The 15,895-nt window shown below is 64.4% G+C and overlaps 3 protein-coding genes across 4 annotated transcripts in view; all 3 read left to right on the top strand.

Moving 5' to 3' along the window:
* LOC112950598 (serum amyloid P-component-like) overlaps nucleotides 1–5,155 on the top strand; it is a 22,592-nt gene extending 17,437 nt beyond the window's left edge. Inside the window, exons 1-2 of one of the 2 annotated variants that reach the window (XM_026043179.1) lie at nucleotides 4,000–4,092; nucleotides 4,527–5,155. In XM_026043179.1, coding sequence (XP_025898964.1) covers nucleotides 4,029–4,092; nucleotides 4,527–5,146 — 684 coding nt within the window. In that variant the 5' untranslated portion in view covers nucleotides 4,000–4,028 and the 3' untranslated portion in view covers nucleotides 5,147–5,155. Of the gene's footprint in view, nucleotides 1–3,999; nucleotides 4,093–4,526 lie in introns of those variants that run through there. The other variant, XM_026043180.1, reaches the window with a different exon arrangement.
* A 2,185-nt stretch (nucleotides 5,156–7,340) lies between these two features.
* Nucleotides 7,341–9,983, top strand: LOC112950633 (serum amyloid P-component-like). Its single transcript, XM_026043232.1, has 4 exons — nucleotides 7,341–7,404; nucleotides 8,032–8,116; nucleotides 8,233–8,402; nucleotides 9,385–9,983. The coding sequence occupies exons 1-4, from the start codon at nucleotides 7,341–7,343 to the stop codon at nucleotides 9,981–9,983; spliced, it is 918 nt and encodes a 305-aa protein (XP_025899017.1).
* Nucleotides 9,984–13,177: 3,194 nt separating this feature from the next.
* DUSP23 (dual specificity phosphatase 23) lies at nucleotides 13,178–14,474 on the top strand. Its single transcript, XM_026043183.1, has 2 exons — nucleotides 13,178–13,447; nucleotides 13,997–14,474. Exons 1-2 carry the CDS (start codon nucleotides 13,178–13,180, stop codon nucleotides 14,180–14,182), a joined length of 456 nt encoding a protein of 151 aa, XP_025898968.1. The 3' UTR covers nucleotides 14,183–14,474.
* The last annotated feature ends 1,421 nt before the right edge of the window (nucleotides 14,475–15,895 follow it).

A 15,895-nucleotide genomic window follows, 5' to 3' on the forward strand; every position in this document is an offset into this window, starting at 1 on the left:
GCTGCTGCTCGCCGCGGCGCTGCGGCCGCCACCGGCCCGGCCCCGGCGCACCCCCGCACCCAAGGGTGCCGCGACGCCCTCCGCCAGCGTCTGTGTGGGGGGAAACGGACAATAAAATGTCCCCATTTGGGGGGAAAACGTTCAGGTGGCTTCTGGTGGCTCATTTGGCCCCACTCGTGGACAAGGAGAGCTCCGGTGCAGGAGCGGGGCTCCCCAGAGACCAGACATCCCCGCGGCAGCTCCTGCTCCCTGGGCGAGGAGCTGGCCGCTCAGACCACGTTTTCCCACCCGACATCCCTCTTGGGAAACGCTCCCTGCAGCCTGCAGGGGAAAGAGCCTCGCCCTGCGATGCTGCAGATGAAGCTGCCTTGCAAGCAGCATCCGGAGGGGCAGGGGACACTTGTCCCCATTGCTGCGAGGACAGAGCCCCGGGCAGCGCCAAGCGGAACCCACGGTGGCTGTAGCCACGGCGGCACCAAGGGGGAAAGCAGCAAAGGAACCGGAGGGTGAAGCTGCAGCTGGATCCACGGCAGGGCCTGCAAGCGCCCGTGTCTCTTCCTTAACCGCGCACAGTGACGGCGGTGGGAAGCGCGGGCGTGTAAAACCAAGTTTAAGACATCCTGCCTCCGGGGACGTCCGCGATAACGTGCAGGAGAAATCCAAGCTCCCCGCGCGCGGCAGGAGATGGATGAGGCCGGGTCTTTGCCGAGCGCTATAAATCCCGGTGCTCGGCTCTGCCTTCCCGCGGGGCGCGCAGAGACACCCTGCGTTTCTGTCATGCTCTTGACAGTGCTCGGAGGGCGGCGAGCACTCATCATTCCTCCTGGCAGCTCCGCTTGGCTGTTAAGGAGCTCAGAGGCCGAAACGACCCTTCCAAACGTCAATGAGAAGATCAGTGGGACAAGCACGGTAATTTGGGCCCAAGCGGACAGGAGAAATCACGGCCGCAGCCTTGCAGCTCTGCAAGGCGATGGCGCAAATCCTCCCCGTGCCGAGGAAGAAGCCCGTGCTCCAGCAACGCAATCTCCAACAGGACGGCTCAGCAGCGCCGGAATTCGCCCTGATTTAAGTGCTTGCAGGGCTGTAAAAACACGGTGCTTTGTCCTCGCTCCTCGCGCCCTTATCTCCACGGGCAGAGGGTCCCTTATCGGCAGGAGGAAGTTTGGTGGCTGTTCTTCCCATCCGGCCGCACGCAGAGCCTCCTTGCGCACGTGCGTCCCCAAGCCCAGTTGCCTCCGGGACGAGCCGGGCTGGAGCCGCAGGGAGCAGAGCGGGCAGCGCCCAGCGGAGCCAGGTGAGAGCCACCCCCTTCCCGCGCGCTCCCGGCCAGCGGCTGGGCGGGATGGGGGTTCCCAGAGGGACCCCTTCTTGTGCCGGGATTCACCGCTCCACCTGCCCGGTCTGCCGGTTTCTCCCGGATCGCGGCCGGGAGGACGGAGGGCTGAGCTCCTTTCCCGCCGTGTGCCGAGGCCGGCGGCGCGGAGCCGCTCCGGGCCCGGCCGCGCTCACGGAGCAGCTCGGAGCCGCCCGATTGCCCGTGGCCGCCAGGAACCCCAGTTGGGCACCTCGGGGGCTGCCAGGTCCCCAGGGGCCCCTCCTGCCCCCGGGCTGCATGCGGGGACTCCGGTGCTCCAGCAGCCCCTGCGGGCATCTCCAAGCTCGCATCCCTGTTTTCCATGCGGAGCAGCCCTTGCTGTGGGCACCCCCCTTGCCAAGCTGCTCGCCGAACCCTGGGCTCGTTGCTGAGAGAAGGCAGCGCGGCCACCGCGTGTGGGGCGGCTCGTGCCTCAGTTTCCCTCCTTTGCGGGGAGGTTCATGGATCTCAAAGCAGAGGGGACCTCAAGGGGCCGGGAAAAGCATGGAGCTGGCCCGGGATCAGCCCGGAGTTGGTCCAGGATCAGCCCGGAGCCCCGGCGGGTGGCAAGGGCAGCAGGCCCCACTGCTCCCAGCACCAGTGCTTATCTTATGAGCAAGTGAAGGGGATTATTCACTCTCTCCTGACGAGCAGAGATAAACGTCATGTCAGAGATCAGCCGGCAGGGATTATATACAATATATACGTTTGTCAGGCCCTGGTCTCCCGGGCTCGGCTGGCGTTTAATGCCAGGTAGCGCAGAGCGCGGGCACGCGCGGGCTCGGACCCGCGGCGAGCACGGCGGCGCTCGCGGTCGTTTGTCACCCGCTCCGTCACCCACGAAGCAGCGAATGGCTCCAAACGGCTCCCGCCAAACCGGCCGCGGGGCTTTGTGCCAGAGCCCAGCGGTCCGGCCGGGGTGGCTCCTCAGTGCCACCAAGAGCGGGGTCTTCAGTGAGGAGCTGCAGGGGCGACCTGCGCAGGGGCTCCCTTGGGTGCCCGCTTGTCCGTGGCGGGATAAACGGCACCCCAGGGAGACGGCTCTGCGGGAGGACGCTGGCAGGTCAGTACCTGCGACAGGGACTGTCACAAAGCGATGGCTCCAGAGGCGCCCGGATCCCTGCGAGGCCCCGAGGGCAGCGCAGGACAAGGCGCCTGTCCCCGCGGGCCGGGGACAGCGTTTCCTGAGGATGTTTGGCGCTGGTTCTTCTGCTGAGATCCATCACCTCCGGTCACGCTGCCATTAGGGCTCCCGCGGGACCAACTGACGGGAAATGGGAGCCATACGCTCCTCGTGCTTCCAAATTAGAGAGAAAAGTTAATAATGGCAGAGAAGCTCTCCAGTCGATTAGCGGGAAACAGGGTGATTTATATCCGGCGCTGGAGGCGGTTAAGCAGCCCTCATCCATTCCGATTAGGAACGGCCCCGTGCGCGGTCACAAGATGCACAGGCTGCGAAATCGATGTGGACGGAGAGCCGGGAGCGACTCGGGGAGAGGGAGACAGGGAGGCCCGGCGCCAAGGCCAGGACACCGAGGTCTGGCCACCGACTGGCCCCGTGGCCTCGGGGTGGCCACGGTGGCACTCGCGCAGGGCTCTCCCCAACTCCTTCAGGATGAACACACAGAGCTGCTCCCCGTGACACCAGCCCTGGGATCATCCCTTGCTCCTAGCTCAGCTGAGGAAAGGGAGAGACCCCAAGGACCTTCCCCACAAGGGCATTGCCAGCCGTGGCCCAAAGCAGCCCCGTTCTGCCCCTCCAGCTGCCCACAGCTTTTGCTGGTTAACGTGACTCCTTTACCCCATTTCTCTCCCCCAAAGTGAGCGGATTCTCCGCACCCGTAATGTGGGGGATTGGTCTGACCGTGGGGCGCCACGCTCAGGCTCAGTCTCGCAGCTCCTACGGGCAGCACGTTGCCCAGCGGGGCCAGGGCCGCCCTTCCCGGGGCCAGGAGGATCCGCAGCGGGTGCCGGGACCCTCCGTGCCCGGGCACGCCGGCTTCGCCGCGGCGGCTTCTGCCACCTGCTGCCCGGAGCTCTGCTTCCCGGCTCCGTCCTGCGGCCTCGCGGCACTGGGAGCCGCTGGGCTCCGGCACCGTTCCCGTGGGGATGCGGCCACCGGCCCCATAGCAGGGACAGGACTGAGATGCCAGTCCTGCAACGTCCCCATGGTCAGTGTGGGGACATCCTCTGCTCCATCCCCCGAGCTCTCCCGGCCTCCCCACAAGGCTGCCCGGTCTTGCAAAGCCCAAATCTGGGGGACTGAACACGGAGGGAGCCTGGGGATGGAGCTCCCTCTGGAGAGCCGGGGAGGGAGCCGGGAGGAGCCGGGCTCTGGGCAGGATGCTCTTCCCGGGGGATGCGCCCAGGGAAGGGGTGAGGGGAGGTAAGACCCTCACTCCGAGGGTGTCCTGGGCTGGCAGCGCGAGCCGGGCACCAACCCCGGGCGCAGCTCCAAGCGGGGAGCCTCGTGCGGATGGGGGGAAAGGGCCTTCCGCGAGCTCCGCGTGACGCCGTGAAATCGCCCAGCCGGCCGTGCCAGGCTGCCGGCGCCGGGATTGGCGGGGGGCACCTCCCCTCCCGTCCCGTCCCGATAAAGGGCGCGGGCGCCCGCCCGGCTCTCAGCGCTGCTGCCGTCCCCAGCCGTCGCCAGCGGCTCCCCGAGCTCGGCACCATGAGGAAGCTGCAGCTCTGGCTCGTCGTCCTTGCCGGCCTCTCGGGCATGGCGGCCCAGGAAGGTAGGGGGTGTTTCCGGGGCGCTGGAGCCAGCGTGTGGGCAGATAGCGGGGACAGGGAGCGCAAGCGGGATAGGAATCGCAGGAGGAGCATGGGGGGCTCCATGGATGCTCCCAGGCATTCCCAAAGGCCATCCCGCAGCGACTGCCCCGGGCTGCCTGCGGTCAGGGCTTTGGACCCCATTGCCAGGCTGGGGGTGCCCCTGGGTGACAGGGGTGAGGGCATCTCCCGGGGCGCAGGGCAGCGTGGAGGGGTGCCAGGGCCCAGCGAGGATGCCCGCACCCAGGGGTGCCCCATGTGCCCCAGGGGCAAGATGGGGGCCAGCAGAGCGGGCTCTGGGCATGCAGCGGCACCCAGGGGATACAGGAGCGTGCAGGAAGGCTGGGAGAGGGTGGGAGGGAGCTGCGCCCGCCACGTCCCGTCTCTCCTCTTCCAGACCTCTACAGAAAGGTGTTTGTCTTCCGGAAGGACCCCAGCGATGCCTACGTGCTCCTAAAGGCGCAGACCGAGCAGCCGCTGCACAACTTCACCCTGTGCCTGAGGTCCTACACGGACCTCACCCGGCCCTACAGCCTCTTCTCCTACGCCACCAAGGCCCAGGACAACGAAATCCTCCTCTTCAAGCCCAAGCCCGGCGAGTACCGGCTCTACGTGGGGGGCAAGTTCGTCACCTTCCGCACGCCGGAGGGCCGCTGGGACTGGGAGCACGTGTGCGCCAGCTGGGAGTCGGCCACCGGCCTCACCGAGTTCTGGTTCAACGGGAAGCCGTGGCCGCGCAAGGGGCTGCAGAAGGGCTACGCCGTGGGCGCCGAGGCCGTGATCCTGCTGGGGCAGGAGCAGGACGCCTACGGCGGCGGCTTCGACCCCTACAACTCGTTCACGGGCGAGCTGGCCGACGTCTACCTGTGGGACGTGGGGCTCTCGCCCGACAAGATGAGAGCCGCCTATCAGTCCCTGCGGCTGCCGCCCGCCGTGCTGGCTTGGAAGAGCTTGAGCTACGAAATGAAGGGGGACGTGGTGGTGAAAGCCAGGCTGCGGGAGGCCCTGGTGCTCTAGGAAGGGGTCCGGGGCAGGGCCGGAGCGGCTGCAGCCCCCAGTGTCCCCTCACTGTCCCGTCTGTCCCATGACCCGCTTTGCCTCCACAGAGCACCCGCAGCTCCACATGACCCGCGTGGCTCCGCGTGACGTCCTGCCACGCGCCGGCCCGGGGGAGAGAAAGGCTGGGCCACGTCCCGGGAGCAACGGTGGGAAGGGGGCCAAGAGCGCAGGATCCCGCCCGGCAAGGCTCCGAGCGATGGGGAGGGCTGGAGGCAAAACCGCCTCATCCGAGAGAGCACGGGGCATTTCACAGCTGGGTTCCCCCATCGCTCCGCAGGGCAGGACCTCAACCCACCTGGATTCGCCAAGCTCCACCGCCAAGCTCCACCACCAAGCTCCACCGCCAAGCTCCGTCACCAAGCTTCGTCACCAAGCTCCACCGGCAAGCTCCACCACCAAGCTCCACCACCAAGCTCCACCACCAAGCTCCACCACCAAGCTCCGTCACCAAGCTTCGTCACCAAGCTCCACCGCCAAGCTCCACCACCAAGCTCCATCACCAAGCTCCACCACCAAGCTCCACCACCAAGCTCCGTCACCAAGCTCCGTCACCAAGCTCCACCACCAAGCTCCACCACCAAGCGGCCACCTCTTCCCCAGAGCCTTGGAGATCCCCAAACCAACCCTGAGCTCCGGCTCCTCGGGATGCCCCGTTGATCCTAGGGTGGTTTCCATGTGTCTATAGGAAACCACAGCCCTGCAGAGAGTCTTTTTTTTTTTTTTTCCTGCTCTGCTTCAGCAAAGGAAATCAAAAGTGACGTGAAACCCTTCTTCAAATACGCGAGGAACAGAAACACCACCAGGGAGAGCACGAGCAGGGTGAAAGGAGCAGCAAGAGAAGAAAAGGCTGAGCTGCCCAATGAATGATTTGTGCGGACGCCAGCCAGGGACAAGGCTGGGGACATTCCTACCCTGAATCCTGCCCTAGGACCTGAGATGAAGTTGGGGGGACTCTGCAAGAGGTGTTAAAACAACCAGCTGAGCATAAATAAATAACCGGGACCAGCTTGTATCTCCCGGGAGCTGCTGTTTCAGCAGGGATGTGGTCCTGCTGCTCCACAAGTCCTTGGTGCCTCCAGGCCATGGTCCCCAGACCTGTTCTGGTGCCCACATCTCAGGGAGGAGATGAGGCTGCAAGGGCTCAGGGGAGGAAATCAAAGCTGGGAATATTGGGGAAGGACGTGGAGGGACTGAGCCGGATAGGAGACACCCCAGGGGAATGTTATAGGACACCCCAGAATGTTACAGAGGGCTCCAAAATGCAAGGTCCACCATTCCCTGTCTCTTCCCACCCCAAGAGGCGATCAAAACCTCCCCATAGGTGGGAATCATCATCCCCGCCGGCTGCTCCGTCTCCCCAGGTCCTGGGAGGTGCAGGAGCACCCTGGAAGTTCTGCTCCCTTCATTTCCACACCCGCCTCTCCCCTGGCCCTGGTGCTTTCCCCAGCGCGATCTTCCTGCTCCTCGGGTGCCAGGGAACTCCCAGCTGCTGTTTCTGCCCCGTCCCTTCAGCTCGGGGACTTCCAGAGCCAGCCGCTCCCACGGGGGACTCCCTTCACCCCTGGCCCCTGGCAGCGGGGACAGCCCTGCCCTGTCTCTGGGGCCCCGGGATCTGAGGAGACGAGGACAGACGGTGCTGGGTGTCCCCCCAGGTGCTTTCACCGCTCACTCGCCTTTAGCTGGTCTGTCCCCCAGTCCTGAGCCAGGCTTGGGCTGGGCCTCCGTGTGTCCCAGCCGGGGCTCTGTCCTGGTCCTGTGCACCAGCTGGCTTGAACACGGGGTCTCTCTTGCCATCCCACCCCGAGCCTTTGGACGCCCATGGAGGGAGAGGTCAGCGTGCAGCCTTTGCTGCTTGTCCTCGAGCACACGCTCCTCTCCGCCCCTCTCCACCACACAGCCCTGCTGTCCCCGGGCTCCCTGCCAGCCTGCTGGCCCCGGAGGCTCCAAGCACACGGGCTGCTCTCGGGAGCGCGGCCAAGCATCCCCGGGGCTTCACCGGGCGGTCGGATCCGCCGGGATGTGAAGTTTGCCCACGGACGTCACACCGTCGCGCAGCAAAGCGGTCACCCCGGCCCGCCCGCCGCGCCGCTCGACCCCGCGTTGCACCGTTGCCCACGGACGTGCCGCTGGCCGCAGGGACCTCCCTGGCACCATGGGGATGCGGTGGCTTTGGCTCCTCACTCTCACGGGGCTCTTTGGCCCTTCGGCCCCACAAGGTATGGGCTGGAGGGGCTCTGCCGGGGGGGTCACGGAGCGGGGAGCAGCGGGTGCGGTGACGTGGGGCAGAGCAGCGGGCAGCAGCGCACGGAGCCCTGCGGTCACGGGCGCAGCGAGTGCGACGAGGGCAGTGGGTCGGCAAGGGAGAGGGGCAGTGGCTGCGCAGTGGGGCGCCCAGCACTGCAGTGGGGCGCCCAGCAGTGCAGTGGGGCGCCCAGCAGTGTAGTGGGGCGCCCAGCAGTGTAGTGGGGCACCCAGCACTGCAGTGGGGCAAGCAGCACTGCAGTGGGGCGCCCAGCACTGCAGTGGGGCGCCCAGCAGTGCAGTGGGGCGCCCAGCAGTGTAGTGGGGCACCCAGCACTGCAGTGGGGCAAGCAGCACTGCAGTGGGGCACCCAGCAGTGAAGTGGGGCAAGCAGCACTGCAGTGGGGCGCCCAGCACTGCAGTGGGGCACCCAGCAGTGCAGTGGGGCGCCCAGCAGTGTAGTGGGGCACCCAGCAGTGCAGTGGGGCACGCGCGGCACCGGGTGACACAACGCCGGGTGCCGCGAGGGGGTCACGGCAGGACGCAGCACAGGGACCCCCCCAGCCCAACCCAGCCCTTCCCTGCCGGTGCCACGGACATAGTGACCGCCAGGATCGAGGCCCACCCGCCGGCGCCCACCACGCAACACCAGCTCCTGTTGTCCTGCGAGGTCTCCGGCGCCCCCAGGTAAGGCTCTCCCACCCCTCCCAGCGGGACCTCGGGCACCCCATGGACAGCAGGAGCAGAAGGGGCAGGATGGGGGCCTCTCCAGGCCACCCTGGGTGACCTCCTGCCCGCCTCAGTCCTCAGCAGTTCCTGTGGGAGAAGGAAGGAAGCCCGGAGCCCCTGCAGAAAGGCCCGGACAACATCCTCCTCATCCGCTCCTTCAACGAGACCCACTGCGGCACCTACTTCTGCACAGCCACCACGTCCCAGGGCTCTGTGGTGGCCACCTACAACCTGCAGATAAATGGTAGGGACAGCGGGACCCCCAAGACAGGGCTCCTGCGGGGTGAGGCTCCATGTGGTCCGTGTGCCTGTGCCACCATCACACATGTGGCCAACATCGGTGGCTCCATTTGGACACACTGTGAGGCACGTTCTGGACAGGGTATTTCCTGGTTGACACCAAGTTAACCATGGGGCAGCAGGGTCCTCGTGGCCAAGGAGGCCAGTGGGCTCCTGGCTGCATCAGGAGGAGTTGCCAGGAGGTCCAAGGAGCGGATCCTGCCCCTCTGCTCAGCTCTGGGCAGGCCAAACCTGGAGCATTGGGTGCAGCTCTGGGCTGCCCAGGACTAGAGGGATGTGGAGCTTCTAGAGAGGGGCCAGCAGAGGGCAACAGAGATTATTAAAGGACTGGAACATTTCTCTTATGAGGAAAGACTGAGATGGGCCTGTTCAGCCTGGAGAAGAGAACATGGAGAGGGGATGTGATTAAGATGTATAAATACCTGAGGGGGGAATGGAGGGAGGAAGGGGCCAAGCTCTTCTCAGTGGTGGCCAGTGACAGGACAAGGGACAATAAGTTGAAACCCAGGCAGCTCCATCTCCATGTGAGGAGGAACTTGTGCACCGTGAGGGTGTCCGAGCCCTGGCACAGGCTGCCCAGGGAGGTTGTGGAGTCTCCTTCTCTGGAGGTCTCCAAACCCACCTGGATGCCACCCTGTGCCCCGTGCTCGGGGTGTCCCTGTTGGAGCAGGGGGGTTGGACTGGATGATTTCTAGAGGTCCCTTCCAACCTTGAAGATTCTGTGATTCTGCATTCAGTTTTGAGGCCAGCAGTGGCCTCCTTGCCGGCATATTACTTTGGGAAGTGAAATGTTGGAAATTTCCCAAATTGTCAAAATTGATTCCCGGGAAATGCGCCCGGGCAGGATGTCCTTGTCTGGAGGGGCTGGGAGGTGGCCGCAATTCCTTGCCGTGACAGGAGCAACCACCCTTTGCCATCTCTCCCAGACCTCTTCACACACGTGTTGGTGTTTCCTCAAAAGACCAATGACTCGTACGTGCTGGTTAAGGCAACGCCGGAGCAACCGCTGCAGAACTTCTCCGTGTGCCTGAGGTCCTACACGGACCTCACCTGGCCCTACAGCCTCTTCTCCTACGCCACCAAGGCCCAGGACAGTGACATCGCCCTCATCAAACGTAGGCCTGGGGAGTACCAGGTGTACGTAGGGGGCAAGTCTGTGTCCTTCCCTGTCCCCGAGGAGACTCCAATGGAAAGCCAGCACGTCTGTGCCACCTGGGAATCCAGCACGGGCATTGTGGGCTTTTGGGTGAACGGGAAGGCCCGGCCGCGCAAGGGAACGCAGAAGGGCTACACCGTGAGCAACGAGGCGGTGATCGTGCTGGGGCAGAAGCAGGACTCCCGCACGGGCAGCTTTGACGCCAGCCAGTCCTTCACAGGGGAGATGGGCGATGTCTACATGTGGGACTCGGGGCTCTCCAGCAGGGATGTGACAGCGGCCATGTACAACTCGCCCCTCAAAACCCCCATCTTCGGCTGGAGAAACTTCCCCTACGAGACTGCGGGAGAGGTGTATCTGAAGCCCTGAGACAGCCCAGACCCATCCAGGAGCCACGCAGAGGGCACTTCTACATCCTTGCTAATAGGGGCTGGTGACCTTTGGGAAGCTGAGATGCAACCACAATGATGTGCCCCCTTCTCTCTCTGCAGTTTGTAAGCCCACATTGGCCACATGGCATCCAACTATTAAAGAAAATGGGTTTGAAAAGCAACAGAGGTCTTTACTGGTCAAATTTGATCCATCAAGCGCTACAGCACACAGGTGGGTCCCCAAATGACACCCATGGACACCTCGTGCTCCCCCATGGTGCTCTACCCCAAGAGGCTGCATTGGTCTGGTCAACAGAAGAGGCTGTAGAGTCAGGTGAGATCTTTATAGAATCATTATGGTTGGAAAAGACCTTTAAGATCACAGAGTCCAACCATAAACCCTTCAACACCATGTCTGCTAAACCATGTCCCCACGCATCTCATGTAGAGGGTCCAGCACAGAGCCATGAAGATGATTAAGGGACTGGAGCATCTATTGCATGAGAAAAGACTAAGTGAGCTGGGCCTGGAGAAGACTGAGAAGGGATCTCATCAATACGCACAAATACCTGAGGGAAGAATGTAACCAGGATGAGGCCAATTTCTTCTCGGCAGTGGCCCATGACAGGACAAGGAGCAATGGGTGCAAATTGAAACCCAGGCAGTTCCATCTCCATGTGAGGAAGAACTTCTTTGCTGTGAGGGTGACAGAGCTCTGGCACAGGCTGCCCAGGGAGGTTGTGGAGTCTCCTTCTCTGGAGAGCTTCCAAATCCACTCGGATGCAACCGGGTGCCCATCTCTGAGTGTCCCTGCTGGAGCAGAGGGGTTGGACTAGATGATCTCTAGAGGTCCCTTCCAACCTCAACCCTTCTGTAATTCCATGATCTACCCATTTCTTGGCGATTGCTCTCCATGAGATGTCCCAAACCTGGCGAAGGCCTGTAGTGACCTACCAGCTTTCCATTCCTCAGGAACTGGAGCCTGCAGGGATCACAGGCAGGGGCAGACGGACAGCACAGAGAACCACAGAATCGGTATGGTTGGAAAAGACCCTCAGGATCATCAAGTCCAACCATGTCTACAGGGCCCCAAAAGCAGGGAGCAGGAGGCTTTGGGGCCCCCCGTTGTGTGTCCTGGGCTTCCCCGTAATATTCCTCATTCTTCCTCTTTGCTTTTTTTTTAAATAAACCCCGTGCTGCCACCACGTCCGGAACCTCCAGCGGGCAGAGCCACCCGGGCAGCGCCATGGGTGCCCATCTCCCACACCCAGGTGGCTCCTCACCCACCTCAGCCCCATCCAGAGCCCACAAGCCCCCCACTTTTGCCCCAAAGCCTCTTGGTGGAGCCAGCAGCTCAGGACCTAGATTGAAGACCCTGTCACCAGAGCCTGGGAATTTCCATGCACTTCTGCAAGGTGTTTTTTGGGGGGGCAGGGGGTTGTTTTGGGGGTTTTTTTTTGGTTTGTTTGTTTTTTGTTTGTTTTTTGGGGTTTGGTTTTCCTTCCTAGAACGGTGATGCCAATAGCAACGGCTTTAACACCCGATTCTTGTTACTCTTCTGGAATGAAGTTTTCCTCACCTAGGGGAGAAAAGAGGATTTAATTACGGCAGTTGCTCTTAAAAACATCCCTGGGACAACACAGGCCAGGAAAAGGGCCACTTTGGGGCACCCGGGCACTATGGAGTGACCGTCTTGGACCCGCCACTTGGGGCCACTTCTGCATCACAGTGTCACTGTCCCTGCCGGTCCAAAGTGCCCGGGACGCAGCGGGGTCTGTGGCCCTGCCGGGCAATGACACCCCGGGCAGGTCGCGGTGTTCCCTGCAGGAGCGAGGCCAAAGGCGATGGCGGGTTAGTTAAAGAGAGGGGGCGGCAGGAAATGAATTGGGGGGGGGGGGGGCACCGTTTGGGGACGCCCTCCCGTCCCCCTCGTTTTGCTCCCGTCCTCCCTGCCCCGCAGCGGGTCCAAGGGGGGTTGCGGCTCCCCGCCCGGTGCGACCCTGGCCTCAGCCCCAGTGTCCCCTCGTCACCGTCGCTACCGTTCCCGGCGGCGCCAGGCGTTCCCGGTGTCCCCTCATTCCCGTCCCCGCCATTGCCGTTCCCGGCAGTATCAGGCGCTCCCGGTGTCCCCTCGTTCCCGTCCCCGCCATTGCCGTTCCCGGCGGCGCCAGGCACTCCTGGTGTCCCCTCGTCCCCATTCCCGCCGTTGCCGTTCCCGGCGGCGCCAGACACTCCCGGTGTCCCCTCGTTCCCGTCCCCGCCGTTGCCGTTCCCGGCAGTATCAGGCGCTCCCGGTGTCCCCTCGTCCCCATTCCCGCCGTTGCCGTTCCCGGCGGCGCCAGGCGCTCCCGGTGTCCCCTCATTCCCGTCCCCGCCACCATTCCCGGCGGTATCAGGCGCTCCCTGCGCCGCCGCCCGGCCGCTCTCGCAGACGCTCCCCGGCTGCGCCGCGGCCTCCGGCGGGACCGAGCGGCCCCGGGGCGGGACGGGGCGCCCCGGCGGGGTACGGAGCGACCCGGCGGGGCTGGGGAGACCGCCGGGGGTCCCGGAGGGAGCGGGGGGGCTGTCGGGGCGGCCCGCGGCGCGTGCGGGCCCCCAGGCCGCGGCCGCGGATCCCGCGCGGCCTCCGGGCCCGGGGAGGAGCCGCGGGTCGGGAGCGAAGCCGGGTCGGGAGCGAAACCGGGTCGGGGCCGCCCCGGGCTGGGGGGGCTGCGCACGAGGGGGCTCCGCGGGGGAAGGCCTGGGGGGCAGCCCCGGGGGGGCGCTCAGTGCGGGGGGGAAGGGGACTGGGTGCAGTCAGGAAGACACAGACCTGGTCGGGGTCCCATTGAGCAGCCCGGGGGTCCCAGCCGGTACTAAGTGGGGGGGCAGTTCTGGTCGGGGTCCCATTGGGCAGCCCGGGGGTCCCAGCAGGTACCAGCTGGGGGGCAGTCCCAGTTGGGGTCCTATTGAGTTGCTCGGGGGTCCCAGCAGGTACTGGCTGGGGGGCAGTCCCAGTTGGGGTCCTATTGAGTTGCTCGGGGGTCCCAGCAGGTACTGGCTGGGGGGGCAGCCCCGGTCGAGGTTCCCACCGGGGCTTCCCCAGGGGGTCCCAGGCGGGATCACTCCCGAGGGCCTCGCAGGGTGCCCGGGCCGGGGGGCAGCGTGGTTTGGGGCACCGGGGCCCCAAATGGTGCCGTGTCCCCGCAGGCCATGGCCACGGCCAAGCCCGGCAACTTCTCGTGGGTGGCACCGGGGCGCCTGGCCGGGCTGGCCATGCCGCGCGAGCCGGGGCACTACCAGTTCCTGCTGGGCCAGGGCGTGCGGCACCTGGTGTCGCTGACGGAGCGGGCGCCCCCGCACCACGACTGCTGCCCCCAGCTGCAGCTGCACCGGCTCCGCGTGCCCGACTTCTGCCCGCCCACGCAGGAGCAGATCCAGAGCTTCCTGAGCCTCGTGGAGGAGGCCAACGGCAAGGGGGAGGCAAGGCCGGCACGGGGCGGGGGGTGCCCGTGGGGATGGAGGCAAGGGGGAGTAGTGCCCATGGCGGGAATGCCAAGGTGGGAGATGCCAAAGAGGGGGAACACCAATGGGAATAACACCAAGGAGGAGGAGCGCCAATGGAGGGGACGCCAAGGCAGGTATTGCCAATGGGAGGGAAACCAATGGGAAGAACACCAAGGAGGAGTAACACCACCAGGAGGAGCGTCAAAGGGGGCAATGCCTAAGAGGGGTAACACCAATGGGAAGAACACCAAGGAGGAGGAATGCCAACGGAGGGGACGCCAAGGCAGGTATTGCCAATGGGGGGGAAATCAATGGGAAGAACACCAAGGAGGAGTAACACCAATTCGGGAGGGAACAGCGAGGTGGATAGCACCAACAGGGGTAACGCCAGGCAGAGGAGATGCCAACGGGGGTAACGCCAATGGGGTGATGCTGGGGGGTGACATGGGGAGTGTGGGCAGCGGGAGCTGTTGCAGATGGAGGTAACGGCAGCGGGCGAGTGATGCCGATCGTGCTGTTCTGCAGGCCGTGGCAGTGCACTGCTTGCTGGGGAACGGCCGCACAGGCACCATGCTGGCCTGTTACCTTGTGAAGACCCAGAAGCTGAGCGGGATTGATGCCATCCAAGAGATCCGGAGGCTCCGGCCGGGGGCTATCGAGACCCATGAGCAGGAGAAAGCCGTGATCCAGTTCTACCAGCGCACCAAGTAGGGGCAGCCCTGTGTCCACGTCTCCCACCGCCGCGCCGCACTGGGACCATGGCCATGGGTCTTTTGTGTTGGATGCAGCAAGCAGGAGGGACAGTATCGGTGGGATCTGCCCCACCACAGGGCTGGCAAGGAGGAAGAGGAGGCCCAAGAGTCACCGTCGCCCCTGAGGCAGCGCGTGCTGGGCGGAGATGGGTAGAGATGGTCATTCTGTCAAGCCGAAAATGGAAGGGGAGCCTTTTCCAGCTTGGAGAGGCTGCTCTGTCCTGTCCGTCATTAAAGGACCCTCCTGTGCCTTGTTCTGTGCTTGGGGAACCAGCTCGCGCGTGCAGCTCCCACAGGCTCCGAGCAGCCCCAGTGCGTTGGCCACACGGAGCCCATGGGCAACGATGCTCCAAAGGAAGAGCCTGGAGAGGCTCCCGACCCCTGCCTGGGACTCAGGAGTCACCCAAGGGCTTGCCCAGGATTCTGGGGTTACCTGAGGGTGCATCCAGGTGTTGGCCAAGGCACTCACAGGTCTTGGAGAGACCACGCACCTTGGTCTGGGGCTGCATGCTGGGTGCGTGCAGCATTTCTGGGCGCCAGATGGGGTGTTTGTGCCCGTCTCTGCGGGAATCATCCTCAGCTCTGCTTTGGGCAGCAGGAACCAAGACTCAGAGAGAGACTGAGCAGTGACACGGGACTCTGTTTGGGTGCCAAGGATGGTGGCCACGTCAGAGAGCATGCAAGGGCCGCCCCGCTGCGAACATGTCCATCCGAGGGACTTTGATGCTTAAAGGGAAGCTTAGCTGGAATTTAGGCATCTCTGTCCAAAAATCCAATCCTGAAAATCTCTTCTCAGCTGCTCCTAACCTTGGTGGCATTTAAATCCCAAGTGCAACAAGTGTCACCGTCCCCATTCCTGGGCGCGCGGCACATGGCTGGCAGAGCGGGTGCCCGTGCGGGCGCCAGCGCAGCCTCGGCCGCCCCGCGCTGCCGGCGCTGCCGCCCCGTGCCCGCAGCTCCAGCCGCTCCCAGGCTCCGGGGGAAAAGGCCCCAAATGTCTTCCTTTCCCCTCAGAAAAGCAGCATAATGGCATTGGCAAAATGACCTTGTCCTGCTCAAAACTGGGCCTCAGGGGGCCTGGTCTGGGGGTGGGTGCAGGGTCCCAGGCTCGTCCCGTCTCCTCCATCAGGACATCATCACCCACCAGGCTGGGAGCTGATGGCAGAGGTGGCCCGTGCCCGGGGGCTGCTCCATGTCCCCAAGTGTCACCTTGTCATCCCCTGGGCCTCAGGGGGCTCAGTCTGGGGGTGACTGCAGGGTCCCAGGCTCATCCCATCTCCTCCATGTGGACATCGTTGCCCACCAGGCCGGGATCTAATGGCAGAGGTGGCCCATGCCCAGAGGCTGCTCCATGTCCTCAGGTGTCACCTTGACATCCCCTGGGCCTCAGGGGGTCACCCCTGGGTCTGGGGGTGACTGCAGGGTCCCAGGCTCATCCCATCTCCTCCATGTGGACATCGTTGCCCACCAGGCCGGGATCTAATGGCAGAGGTGGCCCATGCCCGGGGGCTGCTCCATGTCCCCAGGTGTCACCTTGACATCCCCGCTTTTTTGGGAGGGACGTGAGCGCACGGCGGCCTCCTTGCCGGAGGCCGTGCCCTGGGCGCCGGGGCACGCGTGGCCGGGGGGGACACAGCCCTGGCAGAGCCGGGGCCAGAGCCGGGCCGGGCCG

Source organism: Nothoprocta perdicaria, unplaced genomic scaffold (genome assembly GCF_003342845.1).
Source record: "Nothoprocta perdicaria isolate Ctin4 unplaced genomic scaffold, notPer1 scaffold_323, whole genome shotgun sequence".
NCBI classification, from domain to species: Eukaryota; Metazoa; Chordata; class Aves; order Tinamiformes; family Tinamidae; genus Nothoprocta; species Nothoprocta perdicaria.